The 25,116-nt window shown below is 43.2% G+C and overlaps 1 protein-coding gene across 6 annotated transcripts in view; it reads right to left on the bottom strand.

Moving 5' to 3' along the window:
- The window catches only part of FLI1 (Fli-1 proto-oncogene, ETS transcription factor), a 166,066-nt gene extending 144,343 nt beyond the window's left edge, over positions 1-21,723 (bottom strand). The window contains exon 1 of one of the 6 annotated variants that reach the window (XM_069080333.1): positions 21,604-21,723. Coding sequence is in view for 2 of the 6 variants with exons in the window: in XM_069080328.1 (XP_068936429.1) it covers positions 18,537-18,554 (18 nt within the window). In the remaining 4 variants the exon portion in view is untranslated. Of the gene's footprint in view, positions 1-18,536; positions 18,871-19,058; positions 19,195-19,597; positions 19,732-19,802; positions 20,085-20,269; positions 20,593-21,603 lie in introns of those variants that run through there. The other 5 variants (XM_069080331.1, XM_069080329.1, XM_069080332.1 and 2 more) reach the window with 5 other exon arrangements.
- Between the last annotated feature and the right edge of the window lie 3,393 nt (positions 21,724-25,116).

Below are 25,116 nucleotides of genomic sequence, written 5' to 3'. Positions count from 1 at the left end.
TAGCTCAACCTTGTCCTCGAGTAGCTTACATTTTACCAGGAGGAAAGAAAAGATATGTAGCTAAATAAGTACAAAACATGCAAAATGAATGCAAAATCATTTCAAATAGGAAGGACAGTGGCAACTGGGAGGAGTTTGCATTGGAGATGGCCTTAGAGATGAACTGTGGAGGTAATTAGAAATTCTAAGAGATGGCGGTGAGAAGTGAATGTGTTCTATGCATGTCCACTTATATTGTTTTTGTGTGGTTTCAGTGTGCAAAATACATCACATTTGTGAATTATGGACATTAAGACTTGGCTCACCTTTTCTTTTAATGGAGGAAAAAGAAAGAACATTGGCTAGAGTTAGGTTGGGTCCCTGGATGAATGTCAATCATTTCTGAGCAGACCAAATGGTATTCCCTTGGACTTTCAAAAACACCTCCTTTTGACTTACAATCCAAGCGTACACTTCAAGCCATTTAAAGGAAATGAACAAATAAAAGCCTTTGCACAAAGAATCAGTACTTATGTGAACAACTTAACAACCTAAACCTACTTTGTAGCTTTTTATTATCTTAGTATTTAATTCCCCCAATGCCACTGAAAGGTCTGATGATGTACTCTCCCTTCATTTCTCTTTTGGTTGTATAATCCTGTCTATGTGCTTTATATGATTGTAGGGGATACCCAGCTTGAGATAATGTTTTGCATATGTTCTGAGTTGAGACAAAGCAGAACAGGTGTAATTAAATGAGGGAACTACCATTATCATCTTAAGCACTTAACAAATAAATATACAAGAGTAATCAATAACAACCACAAAGTACTAGCTCCAACTCAAACTACCTTCTGTCTTCCTTTGGTCTCTTAAAACAATTTGGAATGCCAGCGTCTTCCACTGTTACTATACTTAAGACATAACACCAGAAACCCAAATAACTTTATGGACTATGGAAAAATGTATATTCTTTCCCTGGAGCGTTTCAACTCTCTTTTCCCTCCTTCCTGGGTAGAGAAAACCACACTTGGTTGTTTGGTGAAAGGCAGGGAAATTCATTGAAAGGTCAGCTCTTCTGGCATAATAGAAGGAAAAGGAGGAGAAGGAGGTAGCTTGGTAAATATGAACGAAAACTAGGGAACACATTACCCAACAAATTGACACTGGAAAACTAGAATCATAGAATCTCAAAGTTGTAAGGGGCCTTGGAAGTCATATAGTTCATTCTGAACCTGGACAGGAATTTCTTTCTAATATTTCTGGCAAGTCGTCATCCATATTCTCTAATTAGAGACCTCCAGTAAGGGGAACCCAACAAAGGAAGCCCATTCCACTTTGGGTCCACGATTTACTGGTAATACATTTGTCCTTATATTGGTCGTCTTGCCGTTTCCACCTAGCTCTGCCCTCTGGCACCAAGTCTAACTCTTGTTCCATGTGACAGACAATCCTTTAAAAAGTTGAATTCAACTATTCTGTTTCCTTTAGTCTTTTCTCCACTCTTAGTAGCTTTGGTTTCTTCAGCATATCCTCCCATGGCATGATTTCAAAACCCTTCTGATTGCCCTTCTCTGGATAGACTCCACTGTGTCAATGCCCTTCCTAAAACTTGACACGGCTGAATATTCTCCTCCAAATATGGTATAATCAGGGCAGTAGCATACAGAAGGACTGTGACGGCCTTCAATCTAGATATTATGATTCTTATTAATTCAGTCCAAGATCTCATTAGCTTTTTTTTGGCTGCCATGTCACACTGTTGACTCATTAAGCTTGGAATCTTCTAAACCTCCCAGGTTTTCACTAAAACTTCCAAGTACTTTTCACATACATCTTCCAGATCATGCATTTCTAAAGTTGATTTTTTTTTTAACTCAAATATACGACTTAACATCCAACCCTATTGAATTCCATCTTTTTAGTTTCTGCTCATAGTTTTAACCTGTTTATAGCACCATCAAATCAACATTTATTAAACACGAAGTACTATGCTATACCGTCTGGGATCATGAGTGGGAAGATTCACAGATAACTATGAGTTCAGTACTTTGCTTTACAAAGCTGTGTTGGAAGACAAAAATGGATCTTTTATACTAATAAAGGTTCTTGCCTATTTCAAGGCAGAGAAGATAAACAAGCAAGCAAGCAAACAAAAAAATCAGAGCCAGGCAGCACAGGTTAGAAAGGAGCGTTTATTTCTCTGATGTTTTCAGTTTGACACAACTCTCTTTATCAGGAGCACAAGTCTGGAATTCCTGAAGCCACACTCACATCCTGCCATCAGTTTTTTTACGCAAAACCCCCATTGATTGAGATGGGAGTTTCATGTCTAGAACAATGGCAGGATGTGACAGAGGGAAGGAGAGATGGAGGAATACGTGATGTCTGATCCCAAATGGGGCATTTGTCATGGGCTCTGTCTACACAAGTAAAGTGAATAACGGAGTGGTTAACTGGAAAATTTGGTTAATGTAGACAACCTTTTATCCAGAGAATAACATTTTTTACCTTCTCCTTGTATCTCCACTAACTGAAATAATATCTGTCTTTCAAATCCAAAGTCAAATGCCATTTCTTTCATGAAATTTTCCCTAATTCACCCAACTGGAGACTTCTTTCTCCTTTTTATGACTCTTATAAGCACACTTATTCTATTTTGGTTTATAGTTATTTGTATAAACATGTTATCTCTCCTACTAAATTGTAAATTGTAAGGAGGTCAAAGATCATGTCTTCTTTAACTCTATATTGCTTAGAGAAAATAGGCACCCACTAGATGTCCATTCAGTAGATGGTCTGATGATTTAACCCTATGTCCCCTCCACTTCATGTCATTAATGAAGAATTCCTACCGTGATTCATTGTGTAAGGAGGAAAAAACCCAGTAATACAGCAATGCTAACACAGATGAGAGACACTTCACTTCCATTTTCTTGTTTGCAAATCACTTACTATGCCTAAGATACTACTAAACACCTTCCATTGCCGAGAGGCAAAGTTTCTCCAAACTAGGTAGAGGGATCCCAACAGGCATAAAACCAGAAATATTCCATAAATTGCACAGTGTGATGATACAGTTAATAACAATTCTACATGAATCAAACTATCTATGAGTTACATGCTCATAATTAGTCAGTGTTCCTTTGCAGGAACTCAAAGCACCTAGGTTCAGCAATTAAATTCAATAGCATGTATTAAAGCATCTATTATGTTCACAGTTCTATGTTAGACAACAGAAAGTACATAATTAAAAATAAAATAGCCTCACGGCCTCTCATAGAGCTTGCATTCTCCTAATTGCCCTACCGCCACAACAATGTGAACACATCTAAGTGAATAATTAGTGAGGAATTTTAGAGTGGAAAGAGAATGAACAATTCCAGGGATCCAAGGAAGGCTTCATGAAGCATCTGGGCTGAGCCATGAAAGAAGATAAGGACAGTGAAAAGCAGAGATGAGGAGGCAACACAAACCAGGAATGGAGGACAGCTGGAAGGAATGCAAAGAGGTGGAAGATTGTGGGCTCGGGGAACAGTGTATAAGCCCATCCAGCAGAAATATAGAGTACTTGAAAAGAGAGTAAGATCATATAGGACTAGAAGGGTAGATAGGAGTCCGATATTTATCCAATTCCTTTTAGAAGGGGAATGAATCCTTATTCTTAATTCTTCTTGAAGAAGTATCATAATTTATTCCATGTCAAGGGCCAAACCAGAACCAGAATTCAGGCTACTGAAGGCCAGGGTCCATTCTACCTATAGTGACCCATACCAATGGAATATGAGACATTCTCAAGTTAGAGAGACATATTGTGTCTATAGGATCACTCTGTTTGGCATCTAACATGAGACCATATCTAAACAGGCTCCGAATCATTGTTTTTGAGTGATGTCAGTAGAAGATAATATTTTCAACAGAAATTAGATTTGTCTCTCTCCCTTTGGTAAATCAGGAGAGTCAAAGAGAGGTCTACCTCTCCATTTCTGAAGCCTGTACTAGTTTGTTGATCTGTTGGATAAGATGGCAGTGCTTATTGGCCTTACAGAAGGCAGTAAGTTGCTCATGGTCTCATCATGGTATGTGAATAGGAACTGAATAAAAAGTCTGTTTCCTAAAAGGAATATATCGTTTCTACTGTACATAAAGACCACCTTTGATATTAATCAGGATCCTGCATTCACAAAAGAAATTTACATCTCCTCTTATCCTCTCATTCAAAGAATCACAGTGATAGAATGCATTTCAGGGGTCATATTGTTCAGAGCTTTCATTTTATGGAGAAGGAAACTGATTTCATAGAACTGAGGTGACTTTCCCACAGTCAAAGAGCCAGTCAGGTATTGCAGCCAGTTTTCCTGCTCCCAGTTCAACCAGCACACCACACCACACCACCTCTTGAACACATAGCTATTTTTCTACCACTCATGAAGATGTTTTCTCCTGTTTCTAATTACTCCAACAATTAAGCATGCAAATGTCTGAACAACATCTATTAGACTTCTATGAACTCTTAGAAGGAAAAAAATAAGGGCCAAGAAGAATCTGGAACATCAAACGACTCTTACGAAACCAGTGCTCTGAGCCTTTAATTGTAAGCGAATCAGAAACAGACGGATGAAATTTCCCATGAAATACACATGGGATTTGAAAATCAAGAGAAGAGGTACCCAGGGCATAGTAGGGTCTAGGTCAGACCAGGCCCCCACCATTGGGAGAGTTTACGTCTGATGAAGTCCAAATTCAACTCTCCCACCACATCCCATTCTGTCTACTGAATCACAGGTTCAAAAAGTTGGAAAAGACCTCAGAAGTGCAATTCATGCTAGTCTGAGAATCTCTTCAAGAATCAAGTAGTGACTTAATTTCTGACTGAAGACCTCCACTGAGAGGAGGAATTCCACTTCTGCTCAAAGTAGCCCTCTACTTTTGGACAGCTCTGATCTGATTGTTAGGAAGGTTTTCCTTAAATCAAATTTGAGTCAGTCTCTCTGCAACTTAAGTTCATTCCTCCTAGCTCAGCCCTCTGCTTCCCACCTCCCTCAATAATCACTTTTCCATATATCAGGTCTTCAAAAATTTGAAGACTGCTATTGCATTTTCTCTTGTACAAGTCTTCTCTTGTACAAGCAAAATATCCTCCAGTTTCTTCCAACACCAATTTATGTACGGAATGTTCTACAAATCTCTCACTACCTTGGTTGTCTCTCCCTCCTGCTTCCACAATATTCTAGTTGGTCTACTTTATGCCATTCCTCATATGAGACACCCAGAGCTGAATAATCTACTTTAAATGTAGTTTGACCAAAACAGATGCTAGCAGAATTATCATTTCCCATGCTTTGGACACTAGGTCTTTCTGAATATTTCCAGAACAGCACTGGCTCTTTATTGGCTTCTATGTGATCATCCCACAAGCCCAAAGGGAGATCCATTGTGAATCATGAGATCCATTCACCACAGGTCCAAAAAGCATGTGCAATTTAATAAATCTCCTTAAAGAAAATCTTATATATTCTCACATCCAGAGTGCCTTAACAGCAAATTACAGTATCTTCTCCAAAACAGACTGGGAATTTCCCTGAAAGGTCAGGTCACTAAATCAAAATTTCCAGAAGTTAAGGCCATTTTTCTCATTTCCCACTCCATAAAGGTATTAAAAATACAGGTTACATGACAGATGCTTCAGCAACAGTCTCCTTGCTCCAAGAAGGAGCCTATTGAAATAGACTGAAGAAAACTCTGATTTGGTCAAAGGTTACCTTTACCCTTTTACCAAGTGTAGTCTCAATAAAGAAGAGAAGTCAGATGTCACTGGGGCTTTATGTTATAATTAGGATTGGATAGGAGAGGGAGAGAAATGATGGATCTCATGTTTTCTTTTGAAGTCCTTCTCCATGTCGACTTGAACAATGTGACATACTGTCTCTAGAGTACAGAATTCTGAGCTTTGAAGGAGGGATTAGATATCTCAAGGAAACAATAACAACAACAAAACTAAGCTTACAAAAAGATTCATAAGATGATGGATTTAGAATTGGATGGGACCCCAGTAGCCAACTAGTCCCCCATTTTATATACAAAGAAACTGAGGCCCAGGAAAGTGAAATGATATACCAAAGGTCACAAAAGTAGCAAGTATCAGGCAGGTGAATTTAGCTCTTTCCTCTGTCCTGCTTAAATCAGCTCCTAACTGTGCCTCCCCCTAATCACCAGGGCAAATTGGGTAGAACTTCTCCTCCTCCACTACTATACCCTCCCTTCAGGTATCATGTTTTAGGGGTTTCTTTTTCCCTTCATGGCTGCTCTTGAAATATATATATATATATATATATTAACTTGACTTTATTGGCAAAAAAAGAAAAAGAAGAAAGGTGTTGGGGAGTATAGGATTGATTACAAGTCCTATACACCTTTTAATATACTGGTACTTGAAAGATTTCCTTGTGCCCAGCACAATCCTAGAGAAGAGCCATGTGGCACAAAGGGAGAGTGCTACATTTAATTAATGGCTCCTATCTGAATCTAGACTCTGACACTACTACTACCTGTGTGACCTTGGGCAAGCTTCAAAATCTGTCTGGACCTCAGTTCCCTCATCTGTAAAATGAAAGAGCAGGACAAGATAACCTTTAAGTTTCCCCATATCTGAAGATCCTGGAGTCCTTCTAGTTTGGTGAACTGTATTTCATGAGCAAAACGGATGGATGACTTTTTCAGAGAAAAAGATTTCTTAGGTGATGTATTAATAATCCGAATAATTTTCTTCATCTAATTAGATGTATTTTGTGAAACTTTCTGTTGGTAATCTGCTAATGATTATATAGCAAAAGGTAAGAGTATGAGCTCCTTGAGGGCAGGGGAGTGCCTGGTACATAGTGAAGACCTAATAAATGCTTCTTGATTGACTGACTTAGGTATAGTTCCTCAAGGAAAATGTGTTTTCAGAACCTTGAAGTGCCCTCTCTCTCCAAGTGGAATGAGGGACAGAAAAAGAAAACTCTTCTCTGGTAAATTGTGGCCTTTGAGGGGCCTCCTTTCATTGGGAAGAAAGTAGGCCCACTGACCACACAAACCTGATGCTTTTCCTTGAGCTGTCTAGGAGCTCCACTGTGTCTCTGCCAAGGGCCACTCACGGATCTCTCCAGTAGACCCTGACCCTTACCTAGCCAGAAACTTGTACTCTTCCTCTCCCATCTACCCACTGGTGGAAAATAAGCTGCAAAGAAGAACTATCCCTATCCTACTTCATGCCGGCACCCTAGGGCAAATCCCTAGTTGAGCCCCCTCCCCCCATGCTCCCTCCAGTTAGGACTTTACGCCTTAGGCTCTTTAACACTTACTTTCTGAAAGTCAGAACATCTGGGTTCAATTTTCACTGCTACCTGTTGTGATGTCATTTTTTAATTTGAGCAAGACCCTTACTTCTTACATGACTCAGTTTCCTTCTTTGTTGGTGAGGAATGCTATGCTATTTCCCTTCTTCCTATCTCCCCAGGTTTTCAGGAAGTACAGAGAGACCAATGAATCTTTCCGAGGTCCCTAGAACAACAGACTATGTAAATACAAGGAGTTCTCTTAACTTTGGTCTCTTTTGAAGGCTGGTATCAGAACAGATCTTTTGGTGACAATGAGGTGAGTGTGCATATTTGTGGGATATGGGGGAGGAGCTGGGGATATTAAGGGGGAGGAGCCCCAGCTAGACGTGCTTTAGGAGGAAGGGGATGGGGAAGGGGTTGTGGTGGTTGTTGTTGTTCAGTCGTGTCTGACTCTTCCTGAACCTGTGGACCATACTGTCTGTAGGGTTTTCTTAACAAAGAAACTGGAGTGGTTTGCATTTCCTTCTCTGGTGGACTAAGACAAGCAAAGGTTAAGTGACTTGCCCACAGGGCTACACAAATGTCAGAGGCTGAATTTAAACTCAGGTCTTTCTGACTCCATGCCCAGTGCCCTATACACGGTGCCACCTAGCTACCCAGGGAAGGGGAAACTGAAACAATTTTCCCTCTGTGAGAAGCTGTGTCACCCACCTAGGATGGGTTCATTCAAACCAATAACCACCAAGTGATGAAGAATGGGACCTCAAGAACCACAACATATTAGAGTGGACCTTAGAGACTGAAAAGTTCAATGGGTCATTTTATAGCTATGGAACTGGAGGCCCAAGTGATCAAGAGACTAGCCCAAAGTCACATATCTAAGTAGGAGCCAGAGCCAGAATTGTAACAAAGGTCAGGGCAATCTCTTCCTATTAGACCATGCTGCCTTCTCACCAGCCTCACCCCATGTGCCAGACCCCATGCTGGATACTAGGGCACAGAAGCAGCAACCCTTAGCTACGGACGTTCAGAATTAAAAAAAAAATAATGAAAAAGTTTTTCAATGCTAACATTATGTTCAGTTCCAAGGATCCTTGGAGCTATAGTTTTCTTTGTTCTGCCAAAGGAAAAAGGAAATACATCAGGAAGCCATGCTAGTCCACAGGAAGTCTCACTTGGGCTGATAAAAGGAACTGATGTGAGGTGGGTTTGGATGCAGTTATAAGTCAATCAGCCTTGAAATAACAAGAAGTGTCATTCAGAAGAAACTGGAGCCTGAAAGTGGGCCTTTCATAAGGATTTTCTTTTCACCTCCTGTCTTGCTCATCATTCCTCTCTCTTTGTTTTTCTCATCTCCAAATCTCTCTCTCCCTCTCCCTCCCTCCCTCCCTCCTTCCCTCCCCCCTCCTCTCTCTCTCATAGACATTTATTAAATACCTGCTTTTGTCCAACATTGAGAATTAATGAAACAATCCCGACCCACAAGGAGCTTATATGTACATCTTGTTTAAGAAAAAATGGGGAAGGGGGAGCTTCTGAGTGTGGGAGGCATAGAGGGCCAGAGGAAAGAAAATGTGAAGCATCTACATGCTCTTTTATGCCACAGAAACTCCTGACACCTTTTGGACATTAGGAATGAGTCAGGGGAAGTTCTCTGTCCCTTCAGTGTGTGAAGGTAATGCAGGGTTACAACTACCATTTTCTCTTGGCCACCTCCATTCCTGTCATGAAAGAGGCAATACTTCCTAGGCAAAAAAAACGAAAAACAAAAAAACACCCTTCAGTCTGAGACATTGCCCTTGCTTGAGCAAAGGAATGTAAAGACTTGAGCAACTTACACCATGCTTTGGACACCTCCTCAGGATCATGCTGGTCTCATGTCCCACCCCTAAACCCTATATTTTTTTTTTCCAGTATCTGGGTCTGAGTCTGACTTCAAGCATAAATTATCCAAATAATTGCATCAGTGCTCCAGTCGACTGTACCTCTTTGGTCATAGCTCATGTAGCTTTGTTGCTCTTGGGATCAGCCCCAGGTACAGAAGGGCCCTTTCTGCCACCTTTAGAACCCACTCAAAATGGTAGGTGATAAAGTTTCAGGTTGAATCAGGCCCTTTCAGGGTTTGAGGGTGTTTGCCCACAGCACAGTGCTACTTCCTGTTTTAAGAAAAAAAAATCCTCCCAGAAAACTCATTATGAGGTTCAAAATTCTTCTTGGACATCAAATAAGTCCTCAAAATATTGTCTTTTAAGAGCTAAGTGTAAATGAATCAGAACCAGACGAATTCAATTTCCCTTCAATTAAACAGGATTTTTTTAAAAGTCAAGGAGAAAGGCGCTTGGGGCCAAATGTGTTTTGGGTTTTAATCGAGACCAAACTTCGGAAAATAGCTTAAGACCCCAAAGCATAGCCAGGCCCTATTCTTAGTTTGCATTAATGCAGAAGGATTAGTACAGCTCCAGTGTCACTTAGCAATGAAAACAACCCAGGCCTGAGAAATGTATATAGTACCTTATTTTGGAGAGCCAGGTCCCTTCAACAGTCATCAACAGTCATCTCATGAATACTCATGTTGGCTCTAAGATGTGGCGAGAAGGTATCATATTGACCCAAATAAACTGTTAAAGAGAGTTACTACAGAAAACAAAGTTTCTGAAGTCCAATCCAGGATCATCTTAAAGGCATTTCCTTTATAAATGGGATCCAAAACTCCATGATAATTTTTTTTTCTCAAACAGAAAAGCTAAGGCATGAGTTGCTAGTGTTGAAGGAAGGAAAAGGAGATGGAGGAAAAATCTCAATAATTAAGTTACATTTGGCCAAAACCCTGATTTTTCTGGAAATAAACACCGCACTGCAAATGATCTGACCTAGACATTGCCTTTGGATAAAACCCAAACTCTCCCTAAAGATCCACTTTGGGAATCTCTTTGAATTGGTGCCCAAACATAGATGACCTCCTTTTCTAGAGGTCATCAGGAATCTGGATAGACATCATTCACAGTTCTACTTTATTCCTAAAAGGAAGGGTGGTCTCATGGAAAAGAACAAAATCAAAAGTCTTCACACTTGGATTCAAGTCCCAAGTCTGTCACTATCTGCTGTTGGCTTTGGGGTGTGGGGAGGGGATCATACTTCAGGTCACAGTTTCCCCATCTGTACAATGAGAGGGTGGGCTAGAAGATCTGGAAGGTTTCCTTCAGCTCTAAATACTCATGATTCTATTTGTTCTGTATGACTTAGTTACAGCAACCCTATTTGTGGCCAAGGAGAGAAGAGAGGTGAATTTTCAGGCAGAGACATGGGTAGAGGAACTGGAGATGTGATCTTATTGAGACAAAGAACTCCCAGATGAGAACTAGCTTCTGTTAATGTCAATTCAAATCTTAGAGTGTGACCTAAAACCCTGACAATTAAGTGACTTGCCTAGGGTCATACAGCCAATTTGTATAAGGGTCAGGACCTGAATTTAAGTCTTCCTGGATCTAAGACCAGCTTCCTTTCTACTATACTATATTTCCTTGGGTCAGAAATAGGATCTTAGGAATGAATATTAATCTACCCTATATGTATTTTGGTAAACATAAGATGAATATTGGCCAGACAGATGGAAGTGATATAATGTAAAGACTACTTATCAGTGTGTATATAATTCTTTATGAATAGCCAGTTTGGTTTGATATGTGTGTTACATAAAAGAGAATATAAAAAATGAGCATTGCACACTCAGACGCCTATATACACATACAGCATACATATGCATATAGGTTCAGACCCCATAACTATGTTCCTGGAATGTTCTCTGTCTAACTTAAACCCACAAATGTCTGGAAATTCTAGGTTAAGGCTCCCGTGACACCTTTAATTCTGGCCTCGTGCATGTATGTGCTGGGATGGGACATAAGGTCTTTCATTACATTGGACACGTAACACTGGTAAATGGGACCTGAGACTGCAAAAGCAGTTCATTTTCCTAATATTAATTCACTTTGAGAGGGCTGGGGAGATATTTTATACTCTGGCATTTTGAAGTAGAGATGTTGGGCACCTCTTACCAAACCTTCCCCTTTTGAAAAATGGGAAAATTTGGAATGCCTCAGAATTTTGTTTTTCCCTTAAGCAAATCAGAAGAGGCACCAAACTATCAGGAGAATGCATCTGCAGACAATCTATGAGACCACTCTCATGTCAGACAGAGATAGCATAAAGTACGTAGTTAAAAAAAGACTTGAAGTCCAAGGACCTGTATTTGATTTCCAAATCTGCGGCCCACAATTTGAGTGACCTAGGTCAAGTCACTACATCTTTTGGGGCCTCATTGACTGCATCTGTAAAGTTGAGGGATGATACTAGAAAACTATTCTATGGACCCTTCCGGCTCTAAATCTATGATCCTACAATTATTTACAGATTTGTTTGGCAGAATCTAGCTGAAGCATTAGACTCACATGGGTATTTTAAAGATGCCAGACCATTCAAAATGTTATTAGAAATCTCATTTGTATTTCAGGGAAAATAACCTTTTAAAAAAGTGTCTCAGGGAAGTTAAGTGATGCAGTGAATAGATCACCAGCCTTGGAGTCAGGAGGACCTGATTTCAAATCCAGCCTCTGACATTTAACACTTACTAGCTGTGTGACCTTGGGCAAGCCACTTAACCCCAATCGCTCTGCCTTCCCCCCTCCAAAAAGACAAAAAAAAAAGTTGTCTCAAATACCAGGAACTGATTCACTCTCTATTGACACTAGGCATACAGAAAATATCTATATATAATCACCAAATAAAAGAAACTCCATGAAACTAGTAGAATACTGAGGAGACATGATATATGTACTGAATTTTGAAGGGCAAAAGAGAAAAGTATGGGATAATATGAAATAGGGCTTCCCTCCAGCCTGATATATGTATATATATATATATATATATATATATATATATATATTTCATAAGCAGATGCTATTTAATAGACAGATGTTCTTAAAGGCAGGCGATAGCAGCTTGGCCTGGTGGTTTGGCCGTCACTGACTCAGAATTTTCTGATCCTAATTCTGACTCTGCTACCAACTTCTTGGTGGCCTCAGATAAGTCAGAGACCTACTCTCTATCTCAGTTTCCTCAGGGACTGAGTTGAAGGTTTGGTAGTGCTAATGGGGCTGAGGTTACAAGTCTAATCCTTATGTGAACCAATTAACTTTCCCCAGAGATACAGAGTATCCTTAATAGCTGACTTCTTTTGCCTCTGAAAGGAGGAAAGGAGAGTGTTTGGATGGATAAACCAAAAGTAGTATTCACACACCTACTGGGAAAATCTATAAGGACATATGTGACTGATGCTGGGGTCTAGGGGGCTTGATAATATGACATAATGGTAACATATGAAAAACATTTTAAATAAAGAATGACCTCATTGATGTGTTTCCCTGATGAAGAAATTAATGATAAGCTGAGAAAGATAGATACTATGAAGCAATTAAAAATGAAACTGGCTACACTTTCCTATGGAAGAGCTGACACCTGGCAAAGTTTTAAGAGAACTAAAAAGAACTTTGGGAATGCTGGACTGATGTGTCTATGCAAGTGCTGGCCTACATTAACACCAGTTTGTCACAAAGCAACAGGCGAAGGAAAGACTTAGAAAGAAAGTTTCGCTAAATACAAGCCAAGAAAAGCTGTTTCTCAAAACCAAAACCAAAACTCTTTTTTTCTGTACCTCTACCTTGCTTAAAGAAAGGGAATAATGGGTTTTCCCTTAGAAACCCTGGCAGGGCCATAACCGCACAGGGGCATTTGGGGACACTGGGACTCTAGTTGGAAGTCCCTTCCCCAGACCTTGGGACTGTTACATTTTCTAGTATCCCATGATGATTTTTTTAGAACAGAATTCTATCCTAAGACCCTGATCCCTGGCAGTGTTAGTCAAGCTACCCCCCACCTGAAAACCTATATCAGAAGCCTCAGACAGAATGGGACAACCCTAAAATGGCATCATTCCAGGGATCCATAGGTTCATGTCTACTTTCTTGGCACATTAAAAGGAGAAGAGTTGGCCTATAAGGGGTTGCAATGATTCAAACCTCCAGGAACGGTCCCTGGTCACCTGGCATCATGGGTATTTTATCAGTATGCTTTATGGAATCTGCACAATTTTGGTCTTGGAATCATGGCTCAAATATGGTTAATGGGCTTCCTTGGATTACAATGACCCCTAACCAAAGCAAAGTCATCTGATTATCCCCAAATGGAAAGCGAATTGAAAACTTTGAATCTCAGTGTCGTTATTGCTCAAGATGCATTTAGTATATCAAGTCTGGGAGAAGAGTGCAGAAGTTATGGGTTAGAGCTTTTGAATGGATTGTATTTAATTAGAACAATGTATGGAAGGCCAGTCATGGTTTTGTTTTTGTTTTTTTTTTGTGGGATGGTCAAGTGAGTTTTCAACTTGCCTATCCATATGTAGTATACAGGCAGGCCTGTTGGTTTTTCAGTTGAATCGGCCTATTTTTATGGACCCAATTTGTAAGTTGACTTTGTTTATAGGAAAGCAAACTTCTTACAGACTGAGGCTTTAAAAATCATAATAGTCACAAAACTAAATAAGATGGAAGTTTGGAATCTGAATATTTAAAGGCAGATAGGATGGTGATTTAATTTTTCACTAACATAGAAGTATTTGGGTTTTTTTTTTCCAAGGAAAACTTTTGTGTTATATTCTTACAAAGGTGTTCGGACTCACACCTAGATATATTTGTGACCACATATTCACAGAATATACTCCCTTAAGAGTCATCCTACTGTTAATACTTCAATGAAAGTGAATGAAGGCAGTTTGTTGCTGTGATAATAGCAACAAGGAGCAGTGTGGTGAGTCACAACCTCTCTGGATTTCAATTTCTTTATACATTTTTAAGTCAAAGAATAAAAGATCGCCATTATTCCTTCCAGCTCTGGAGTTCTGTAATTCTATAATTTTAAAAGTCTGATTCCCTTTCTTCTGTAAAATCTCTCTAGACCTGGATTGATAAAGGTTTGAAGGTACTCCAAGTTAGTTCTAATATATAGAAACAAGTTGCCAGCAGAAGCTCTACTCCATCTCTGTATTCATGTCCAGATTAAAGTAGACTTGAAAGATTGGCTTTTGGTGATCCTCCAGTATGGTTTTGCCCTCTATTTCCTTTTGAAATAGCAAGTCACATCAATATTTTCAAAATATTTCAATTAATCTCAGAGGCATTTGAAACAGATGGCTAGATCAGTCTGGAGTTCTTCTTGAGACCTTTCAGTTCTGTGCAGATCTCACATGGACCTGTTTTTAAAGACTCCAGCTCCAATTACCTTTCTAAGAGATTCAGTCATTCAATGGATATTTATTGAGCACTAACTGTGTGTCCAAAACTCTGCTAGATACTGAGGAATATACACAATCTTAATGTGCCTGCTAGCTGCATGGAAATTCTAGGTCTATAAGGGCCATATGACACAAACACAGATAATGATAATAAATACCATATTCATTTTCAGAGATTGAAACCACGGAACTGTGACAACTAGGCTCTGGTAGAACCATTACCTATTCCTGTTATAGACTATAAGTTAAATTGTATTATTAAGCAACACTCAACCCAGCCTCCTCACTGTGATATTATCAGTGGTGAAAGGCATGTGATGTTGATTACTGCTGCAAGAAATGACCTGGTTTCACAAACCACACTCAGTTCCAGGCATTCTTCAATTGCACCTCACTACCTTATCTAAGAAAGTCTGCTCCAATGCACAACAAGGAATAGTGAAAGTTAAAGGTAAGGAAAGGTTGGAGAGGACAGAAGTTTGTCACTGAGATCCGTAGAATAGGTAGAGTGTGGTTAAAAACCCCATCAGATGACTCTCAAAATTCATGGGGTATAATTTGTTGGCCTTGTGGCAGAGTTAAGACCTGGGCACCAAGGAGATGATGGAATAAGGGAGGGGAGGAAAGGAGGGAAATGTGTGTTTTCTGAAAAAATCTGAAAAATGATGGAGAGTCAATGAAGCAGATAGCCACAGGAAAGTAGGTTACAGATGAGAGGAGCCACAGGGAAGGAGGCTTTTGAACGGATGGGAAACACTGGTGCAGGGTCAGTGAAGGGAGCAGTAAAATAAGTAATCAATGGGAACAGAGTCCTTACATCTGCCTGGCCAGTTGGATGCTATCTTCCCCCTTCAAGTGTGAAAACACAATTTCCTTTTAAACTCTGAACCACTAAGAATCAAAGAAAAAAAGGAGGTGTACAGCTTGTTCTTGAGTCTAATCACAGACTTTAGAATTGGAAGGGACCTTAGATATCACCTAATCTAACCCTCTCATATTACAGGAAAAGAAATTGAGTCCCAGAAAGAGGAAACTTTTTTTTTAAAAAATCAAATAAGTAATAAATAGATTCAGAGTTCCAACTCAGGTCCTTTGCCTCCCTGATAACATAACGCTGCTCACCGTAGGAAATTCTTAAATGCTAGGATTCAGTTTAGTTTGTAAATGATTCATGTGTTCAAATTTCCATCACTTCACACTTCCATTAAACTTCAGGATAACAATCAAAGGCATGTAGAAAACAAAATTTTTCCCATTTTACATATGAGGAAACTAAGGCCTGGAGAGAATATATAACCTGAGAAGCAGAAGGAGATCACATCTATTTTGTGGCAGGTCAGTTCTGTAGTCCAAAGCTCTTTTCTCTATACTATATTGTTTCTAATCACTGACATTAAGTGTAAACTTGTCTAGGTTTCTCTCACCCAAAGGTTCAAATGCAATGTCTCTGTTGTTGTTTACAGATGATTTGAGGGACTGAATTTGTGCCAAAACCTAATGAGGGTGGCCCAGAGCACAGGCCAGTAGAAGATTTGAGCTTAGGTGGCTAAAGAGAATTATTTTAAGATTTCACCATTCCTCCAGTATTTTTGTTTAGCCAGGTATATGGAAGCTTGAATAGAACACACAAATTTGTCCCTTCTAAACCTTGCACATAACAAGGGAAAGAGGAATCCACAGAATTTGTCATACCTTCTTAAAAGGAATGGATCTAATTTTTCTCTTTGGGACTAGGAGACCAGTTACTAGTTACTTGTGAGAGGTTACTTTGGTGACTGCCCATTCCAGTTGCTGTGTATGTCTAAAGAGTCTGGCACATTCTGGGTACAAAGACCACAGCTTCCTCCCTTTGCTAAGGGCCTGTGCTTGGAGGTCTGAGTCGTTCAGAAATATTGCTTCACTTCTCTTTAGGGGGTAAGAACCAAGACCCTGAGCCACGTATCCGCCCTTCCGGCTTCAGGGGGTGACTTTCTTAGATGGGCATAAGTAGCAAATGTCCACTTTAGCAGAGTGATTGCATTTTAAATCTAGTTTGTTAGATATGAATAACTTTTTTTCTAAGTCAAGAAGATTTTAAAGATATCTAAACTACTTCAGTAACAGAAAGAAGCACCCTTGTCTTCTTAAAATAGCCCCACCTCTCTTTTCTTTCTAGCATCTATCCAGGTGTCTTCCTGCTCCTACTTTCCACCCATGCACCTTCTACTTAAGCATCTTCTCATATATTCTCCCTTCTTACTTACACTTGTTACAATCAGTTAGTCATCTAATCTAGAGATTTCAAGTTCCTGCAGTTAGTGTCTTTTCCCCAGATCAGCAAATTTCAGCTTTCAGAAGCAGAAGGCAAAGGGAAAAAAAATTCATCAGACCCCACCCAGGCGATATGCATCTTTTGAAATTGTTCAAACCCACTATCTCCAACCTTGTCTTTAAAAGCACCAAATCAAGTAGGGAGTTTCTCTCCTTTAGGTCTTGGGGATTAAGGAGAAACCTGGCCCCCAGTTCACCAGCTAATGGCTTTTCCAGATAAACTTTCTTTAGTTAGTGCTGGATTGTCCCAATCCTTATAGCTCAGTCTTGGTCTGGTATATCTGCTGTTCTGCTACACATGAAAATTGTTGCCTTTGCTAATGATCTATAAGGTCATCTTTTGTGCATGTGGGGAAGGAACATGAGGGGGTGTGGGTATGCGTGCCCCCCTTATGTTTCTCCAGGAATTCCAGGGGGAAAAAAGAAGATGGAATAAAAACAGAGTTTGAGTATCAATACACTCAAACACTCATCGACCTCTTTGCTTGCCATTGTGCTGAACAGAGGTGACACTTTGGGAGAGGTCAGCAACTCTCACCAGAGTCCCTCTGGCAGCTGGGCCCTGCTCCCAGCTGAGCTCTGAGCCGCCCGCCGGCCTCCCGCCTCCTGAACAGTTACTCTCTCACCAAACCGTCTTGGGCCTTCCTTCAGAGAACAACGCCTGTAGCCCACTCTCCTCTCGGCTTCCCGCGTCCCGTCCCGTACTCCTTGCCCTCCCACCCCTACCCCCGCCAAGGAATAAAAAATTAAGAAGGCGCACGTATGGGGAGGTGGGTGGGTGGGGGCGCAAAGAGTTGGAAAAGAAGGCAGAAGAGGACCAGTCTCAGGTAAAGCCCGGCAGCTTCAGGGCTTTCAGAGGACCCGGAGTCAGTATAAGTAACATAGAAGGAACGGAAACTAGCCCAGTGCTGACATGTAAACAGGGGCTAACATCTGGAACAGCCCCACTGCAGACAGACAAACAGACACACACACACACCCCTGCCTGGTTGAAACCAATCCACTTGCTTGCCGGGGCCCACTAGACAACCTAGCTGCCTCGGCTTCTCCCTCTGTTTCTCAGATCCCAGGAGGCTGGAGGGGAGTGCCCCAGGGCGGGGGTTCCAGGGGAGATGGGGGGGGGGGGGAGAGAAGCTGTGTGTATCCGAGCTTCCTCCCCAGCTACCTGGCTGTATGTCTCCAGGGTCATACCCCACCCCACCCCAGTTATCCTCACCCCCAACTGGCAGTCAGAGTGAGGAGAAGACGATGGGCTCGGGGAGAGCAAGAAGTTCGGTTGTAGGACAGGATGACCTCGGCTCCGATTTGGGGGTTGTGTTGGGGTTACCACAACCATAGGGAGCACAGGGAGCTGGCAAGGTGTCCTTTTCCTCTGCCCCCGCACCCACCCCCAGTATGAAACTTTCGAATCAAAACGGGAAAAAAGGAGAAACGTGAAGGAAAAGCAGGAGAATAGAAGAGAAAAGCAGCCACGTCTTCCGGACCCTGGCATCCTCACGTCCCAGCCTGGAGGCCCCCCCTCTGTTTCCCCAACCTAGTTCCTCTGCCTCTCGTCAGCCCCGATCCCCTCTTCAGACTCTTACCTTAATAGTCCCGTCCATTTGGCGAAGTCTACAGCCGAGCCCCCCAATATTCCACACATTGACCCGGTTAGAGCCTAACCCCGCAGCCCCTTCGGATTGCCTCCGCTCCCGCACCTCTCCAGCTCCTGGCCCCCTGTCCGCGTCCCCCCAGTGAGCTCCTAGCCCTCTCCCCCGCTTTGCACGTTTGTTGTTGTAGCGGGGCGAAAAAGAGACAGTTAACCGGATGAAACTTTTTTTCAGCTAATTTTGGGAAGTGACTTCACTTTGCGAATCGGAGAGGAAGTCCTATCTCTCTCTCTCTCTCTCTCTCTCTCTCTCTCTCTCTCTCTCTCTCTCTCTCTCTCCTTTCCCCCTCCCCCCTCCCCCTCCCTCTCTTCCCCCTCTCCGCTGGTCCTGCTTTTTGCATCACACACACTATATAAATATACACGTAGATATACTGTAGATAAATTCATACGCGGCACACACAGGATACTAGCTTGAGGGAGATAAGAGTTACACTACAACAATAATGCTACCCACCCTCAGTTCCGTGCTCAGCCTGAGTCCTGTAGTTCGAGTCTTCGACCCCCCAAGAGTCACCTACACCGTGGTTCTTCCCCAAAAAGTCAAGTGTGAAACGTATTTGCCTCTCCCCCTCCCCCCCCGCCCCCCGCTCCTTTTTTCCCTGGGGCTGTTGGCTTGAACGCAGCCCGCCTGACTCACTCACTTTCCGTCTCTTCCCACAGATATTTTCATTAATGTTTTTTCCAGCCGGAGTAAAAACTTTGGAGGGGGGGGAAAACCCGGGAAAGTTCTCTGGGGTTTGTATGACCTGATGAATACCGGGAACGATGTAGATAGGACAGAATCATAGTAACAATAGTTTAAAGTCTCATCCACAGTGATGATTTCCAAGGGTTCCCTATGTTCACAATTTTTCACAGTACCAGACACGTACTCCTCCAGGAGGAGCTCAGCCCACCGAGGGGATATTTGAATACCTTCACAAGCAGGACCCACCCCACCCCCTCAAACTCTCCTTCTTCCCCAAACTGAGCTTGGAGGACTCTCGTTCTTACGTGAAAGGACGGTCTCCCAACGTCCCTCCCTTTCGTCTCGAACTTCTACGAGTTCTCTCCGTAGCCCGAAGCCGCCCTCCTGCTGTGGGGACTAGCAGAGAAGGGGTACTAAAGGGAGCTCCAAACCCCGGAGATCTTCTTGGAGGAAGGAGGGGGGAGGGAGGTGATGCTGGGGTAACTACCCACTCAGCCCCAATGCACTTACTCCAAAAGCCATTTATTCTTGACATCAGGCTGCAAAGCCAACCCATGCTTTCCAACCCCTCCCGTAGGGTTGCCGAGATGTCTGTGCCTTTGGGAGAAACTAACTAAATGTCGTCCCGAAACAACCCTCCTGTCTCTCGCAAATGGACTAAGTGGATTGGACCGCAGACGAGCCCGTTCCGCCAGCCACGGTCTCAGAGAACTGCAAAGAAAACAGACTTTTCTCTTCTGAGAACTTCCACCCACTAACCAACTCGAGCGACACCCCTCCCCTCTCCCCAGCCTAGGTTCAGACAGCCGGGATCCCGACAATCCCGAACCCCGGAGCTCCCCACCCCACCCTTAGACAGCGCCCGGAACCCTAGGGCTGTGGAGAAACCGTATAGAAGCGCGGAGGGAGGGAAAGAGGGCTGGCGGGAGGACTCAGCCTGGGTTCGCTTTCTCCCGGGTGCTACAGAAACAGGTTACCTTGTCCAGCGCTCTCCTGACCACACTTTGGACTTTCTCACTTTTATTTAAGAGTCCGACAGGGGGGAAAATCCGAATGGGATCCAAGTGAATTGGAAAGAAAAAAAAAATCAAAAGGTCTCCGTGGCAGCCGTAGAATTGACTTATTAATTCTTTATTTCTTCAAGAGCAATTGAGCCGGAGAGCTCGCTCGTTCTCCTTCCCTTCCCCCCTCCCCCTTCGCCCCTCTTGAAATTAGCCTCATCAATTCAGCTCCAATTTTCGGTTCGGATACAGACACGGGACTGAACGTGACCAGACCTGGAGCCGCGGGTGCAGCTTGCCAGCTATTGAGACTCAGCGGAGGTGGGGGTGGGAGGGTAGGGGGGCCAGCAGAAGGGGGGAGCTGCGGCTGGCTCCCCCTCCCCTCCTCCTGTCTGCTTCTCAATCCTGGGGTCTGCTCCGGGGATCCCCCGAGACCGACACATCTGGTTACTGCTAGCGGGGTCAGGTCCCCCCCTTTGCCTGGGGCCACAAGGACTGGAGTTCAATTAAAAGAAATCAGACTTAACCCTTTCCTCTCCAACGTCCCTCTACCTCTTCGTCCCACTCAGGCTCTCTCTCTTTTTCCTCTGCTTTTCCACATGCTTTCCAGAAAAGAAAGAGGTTAAAGGGAAAGTAAGAATGAATTACATCCTTTCAAACCCCAAATTGTTTCCTTTTCAGCCCGTACTCCGCCGACCTTCAAACAATAACAAGACTTTCGGGAGGAGCAATAGAGCCCACTTCCAAGTGGAACCCCATCAAAGAGACTCTCGTACCCCCCCCCCCCAATCCAAATTTCTCTATTTTTCAACAAGAAACGCAGACAGGGACCCCCTTCCTTAGGATAGCAAGGACGTGTGGTATAGTTTCCTTAGCAGTAAAGAACAACTTCACGATAGTTTGGGTATTCTCCCATCCCGAGCTTCACTATAGTACTCTCTCTGCTTTAAACTACACCCCTCTCACCCCTGAACGAGATTACGGATGCTTCTTCCCCACCTTGAATGAACACCACAAAACACACTGATCTTTCTCTACTCCAATGATCGTTTCAATCACGTACATTCCACCCCCTCCCCATCAGGTTCCCCCACAGCATTTCAGAGAGACCTGCATTTTTCATTGAAGATGCTATTAAAACAGATAACCCAAAAGATCTTTCTCTCTCCCTCTCTTTCATTGGAACGTCGAATCGAAAACAACTGGGTATCATGCCTTTTAGACAAAGTTTGAGCAATTTTAAAGGTGGGGGTGGGGTGGGGAGAGACTATGTAACATATAAGCAGTACTGGTTTCTGAAGTCAATTTACCTCGCGCCTATGTCTTTGCCAGGTCTCCCAAGTTACCAGCCCCTAAGTCTCCCAAGAATCCAAAAAAAAAAGAAGAAAATTTGCTCCCCAGACTCTGCGTGACTTTGAGGAGAAATAAGTCGTTTCCACTGTGGCGTCGAATCCTACAAGCTGGTGTACAATTCAGTTCCACTTATGTAACTCGGCATCTAATGTTGGATTCCCCCCCCCCCCCATCCCGAAAGAAACAAACCAAACACAACAGTAAACAACTCTACCCTGTTTAATGTGGTTACCACCAGACATCTGGAAAGATGGTTTGATCCTGGCAGCTCAGATTGTTTTCACGAGCAGCCAAACAGAATATTTCGAATGTTTGCATTGAGACAAATTGATAGAGAGCCTGCGGTCAGGCGGGCTACAGTGGAAGACTGCCCTGGGAGTTAAAGGAAAAAAAAAATAAGCCCTCTCTCTGAAGGATTTCTCTTTCTCTCCCAGTCGTCCTCACCATCTCTCTCTCTCTCTCTCTCTCTCTCTCTCCTCTCCGCCCCCCCCATTTCTTTCCCTTCCTCCCTTCCCTTCTCCTTTCTCTGTGTTTTTGTCTCCCCATCCCACGTTTTTATTTCCTATCTCATGCAAATTCCCCACACGATACCCACCACCACCATCACCATCAGATCAAAGAAAGGTGCCCCAAATCTAGTGAGTCTGATTTATTATATACAAAGAGAGCTTTGCTAGTAAAAGAGACCAAGTGCAACTTTATTTTCTAACCATAAAAAAGGAAAAAAAGTTAAATAAAGGTTTCTTATAATGATATGTTGTACGTGGAATTGAACAGGTAATCATCTAAGCGGATACCTGTGGGAATGAATTATAGAGTATAGTGTCTCTCCTTGTATCTATTTGCACGTGGAGAAAACTCGCTTGATATTTGGGGATAGGGGGTGGGCTTGGCAGAGAAGGTGGCTAGTGATGGAGCTGTTCGATCCTCACTTCCAAACAATCCTAAAGATTAGGAATCCATTCTTCGATCAGTTTGGGAGGAGAGCCACTAAATGTAGTTGAAGGTCTCCTGGCTCTGAATGTCAGTCAGTCCCCTTCCCCCTCCCCCTTACACACAGCTCTTTGACCCGGTTAAGAGCTTTCCAGACTCTTTGTCCCTGGCCTTAGTTAGCACCAGCCAGTTTGGTACCCATCATCCTGTGGGAAGGGAGGAGCAGCTACTCTCAGAGCTGCTGCATCTTTGAGGCTGACCCTGTAGACTAGGGTGGAACCTTCACTTGAAACCCGAAAGATGCCAGGCCCGGCTGGGTGTCTCTCTTGGCTGCTGCCTCCTCCTCCTCCCTACTCCACCACGACTCAACTTGGAGGCTAACTGGCAAAGAGGGGAGGAGGCTGGGGAATAGAGAAGAGAAGGGGGCGGGAGAGAGAACGCCAAAAACCCAGACTGCAGAGCTGCAGCTTCAAGTGTCTGGCCCCTCGCTCGAGGCCATAATTAATTTGAGATTTATTTTTATTGGAGAACTCGAGTCTCGTCTGACCTTAGCCAAACAAGGCTGCTTCAAGCCGCCCCTGGATGCGCTTGAATGCTGGGGAATATTTCTGTTAGATGGCTCTCCAGGCGCGCCTGCTTTGAATTTGTTCCTCAGACTTCATCTACTTGGAGATTTGAAGAAAGATTTAAAGACTTCTACCCACCCCCACCCACTAACCCTGCTCTTTCTTCCTTAACACCAAGCTGGTTAAAAACACTACGTGGGAGGTGAAGGGGGTGCACAGAGAGCAGGTCAGGGAGGAACTACACAGTGGTTGTTGGAGTATTTGGGGAGAGGACATGAGGAACAGAGAATCAATGACCTGCCATGTCCCCAAACCCAGTGCCCTTCTCTGCTTCACAGGTCTTGAATGACCCTTGAATTCCAGTATTAAAATCTCGAGGGAGTGGGCACCCAAGCCTAGTTGTTAAAAAGCATAGACTAACAACCAAGGCTTTTGTCCAAAATCCTCCCCCAACCCCACCCCTGCCCCAAATACCCATTTCTTAGGATGCTTTCCTGGAAGGACAATACCAGGCTGCTGAATGAGTTATTCTGAGGAGCACGAAGAAAGAATTTCAAAGCCCTTGAGTGAGGGACAAGAGACAAGGACTAGGCAGTTAGGAGACAACCCATGATGGAGAAAGGGCTAAAGATATGGAGGGGAAAGAGTCAGGTTGGGGAAAAGGGGTGATTAAAGAAGAGGGTACTTCAGGAACTGTTTCTGTCCTCTCTCCTTTGCCCTTGTCTCTTCCAAGTTATCAATTCTCCTTTCTTCTGGTCTCTCTGATTGCACTTGCCCACCATTTATCAACATGTAGTTTTCTTCTGCAGCCCCTTCTCCCTTGCTTCACCTTCCTTTTTTCCTTCCAATTTTGTCCTCATTTATTTACCTAAGCTATTCTCCACTCCATCTTTATCTGCAGCAAAGTTGTGTTAGTATGGACACTTCTCCCTCACTATGTGGTAGGTGACTGGGGGAGGGAAGCTTGGACAGTCAGTTGGCTCCAATCATTTCCTGGGATTCAAGGGTTGGACAGGCTGGGAAGCGAGGTTGGAGAGAGTGCCTGGTCCTGTCACCTTCTTGGCTACAGCTCCACTCTTTCCACTCCCTGCTCCTCCACCAACCTAAACCTCACTAATGTTTGTCAACAGACTCCAGGGCTGAGACTTGACAGGGGAATGTCAGGGGCTTGGCAACCCAGAGACTGTGCCCCCGCTGGCAAACGGTCAGAGGAGGGAGCATAAGGAACAAACCCAAGATTGTAGCCTGCACGCAGACCCTTCGCCTCCATCAATGCGCCTCTTTGTCCAGCAATACAAACGTTGTGGCTGGAGAAAAATTCATTTTCCCCCTTAAAAGGGGGTTTCTGCACTTAACTCTCCTCCAGTGGTTGCACTGCTCCTGTCCTGGGCACCAGCTTCTCCTGATTTGCTCCCCTACTGGCCTACCGAGACGAGAATGGGTTATTGGGCCAGGTTTAATACTTCCAAGTGTCCCTCTTTTGGGGACGGCATGTCTCTGCAAGGTACCACACTCCTGGAGAGCAGGGGGTGGGGGATAGGCCCTTGAGCTTAACTCTTCCCACATTTCTAGTCTTTGGTTCAAGGAAGCTTCAATATGCTGACTTAACTCATCTAAGATGATTTGACTTATTTGGGAATAAAAATTTCCTGAATGTCGGGAATGTGCACACTTTCACAAAATCAATGTACCCTCCAGTTTCCTGGCATAAAACCCACATAGCCCCTGCTCTTAAAGTCCCTAGATCCTAAGGTGTAACCTAGGTGGGAGAACTAATCTAAGTAGCTCTCCCATGCAAATTAGTGGCAACTGGTTGGGTGCACTATAATTCTCAGACTTTTTCGTTGGGGTCTCCATACCATCACAAAGAGACACATACGTTGCAAACCCATGCATTCTCCACCTTGGTACGCTTTGTATTCGTACACACACACACACACACACACACACACACACACACACACACACACA

The sequence above is a fragment of the Petaurus breviceps genome, unplaced genomic scaffold, assembly GCF_028583685.1.
Source record: "Petaurus breviceps papuanus isolate PSGF00001 unplaced genomic scaffold, PetGlider_PUasm1.0 91133, whole genome shotgun sequence".
NCBI lineage: Eukaryota > Metazoa > Chordata > Mammalia > Diprotodontia > Petauridae > Petaurus > Petaurus breviceps.
This window is presented reverse-complemented; position numbering and strand designations above follow the sequence as displayed.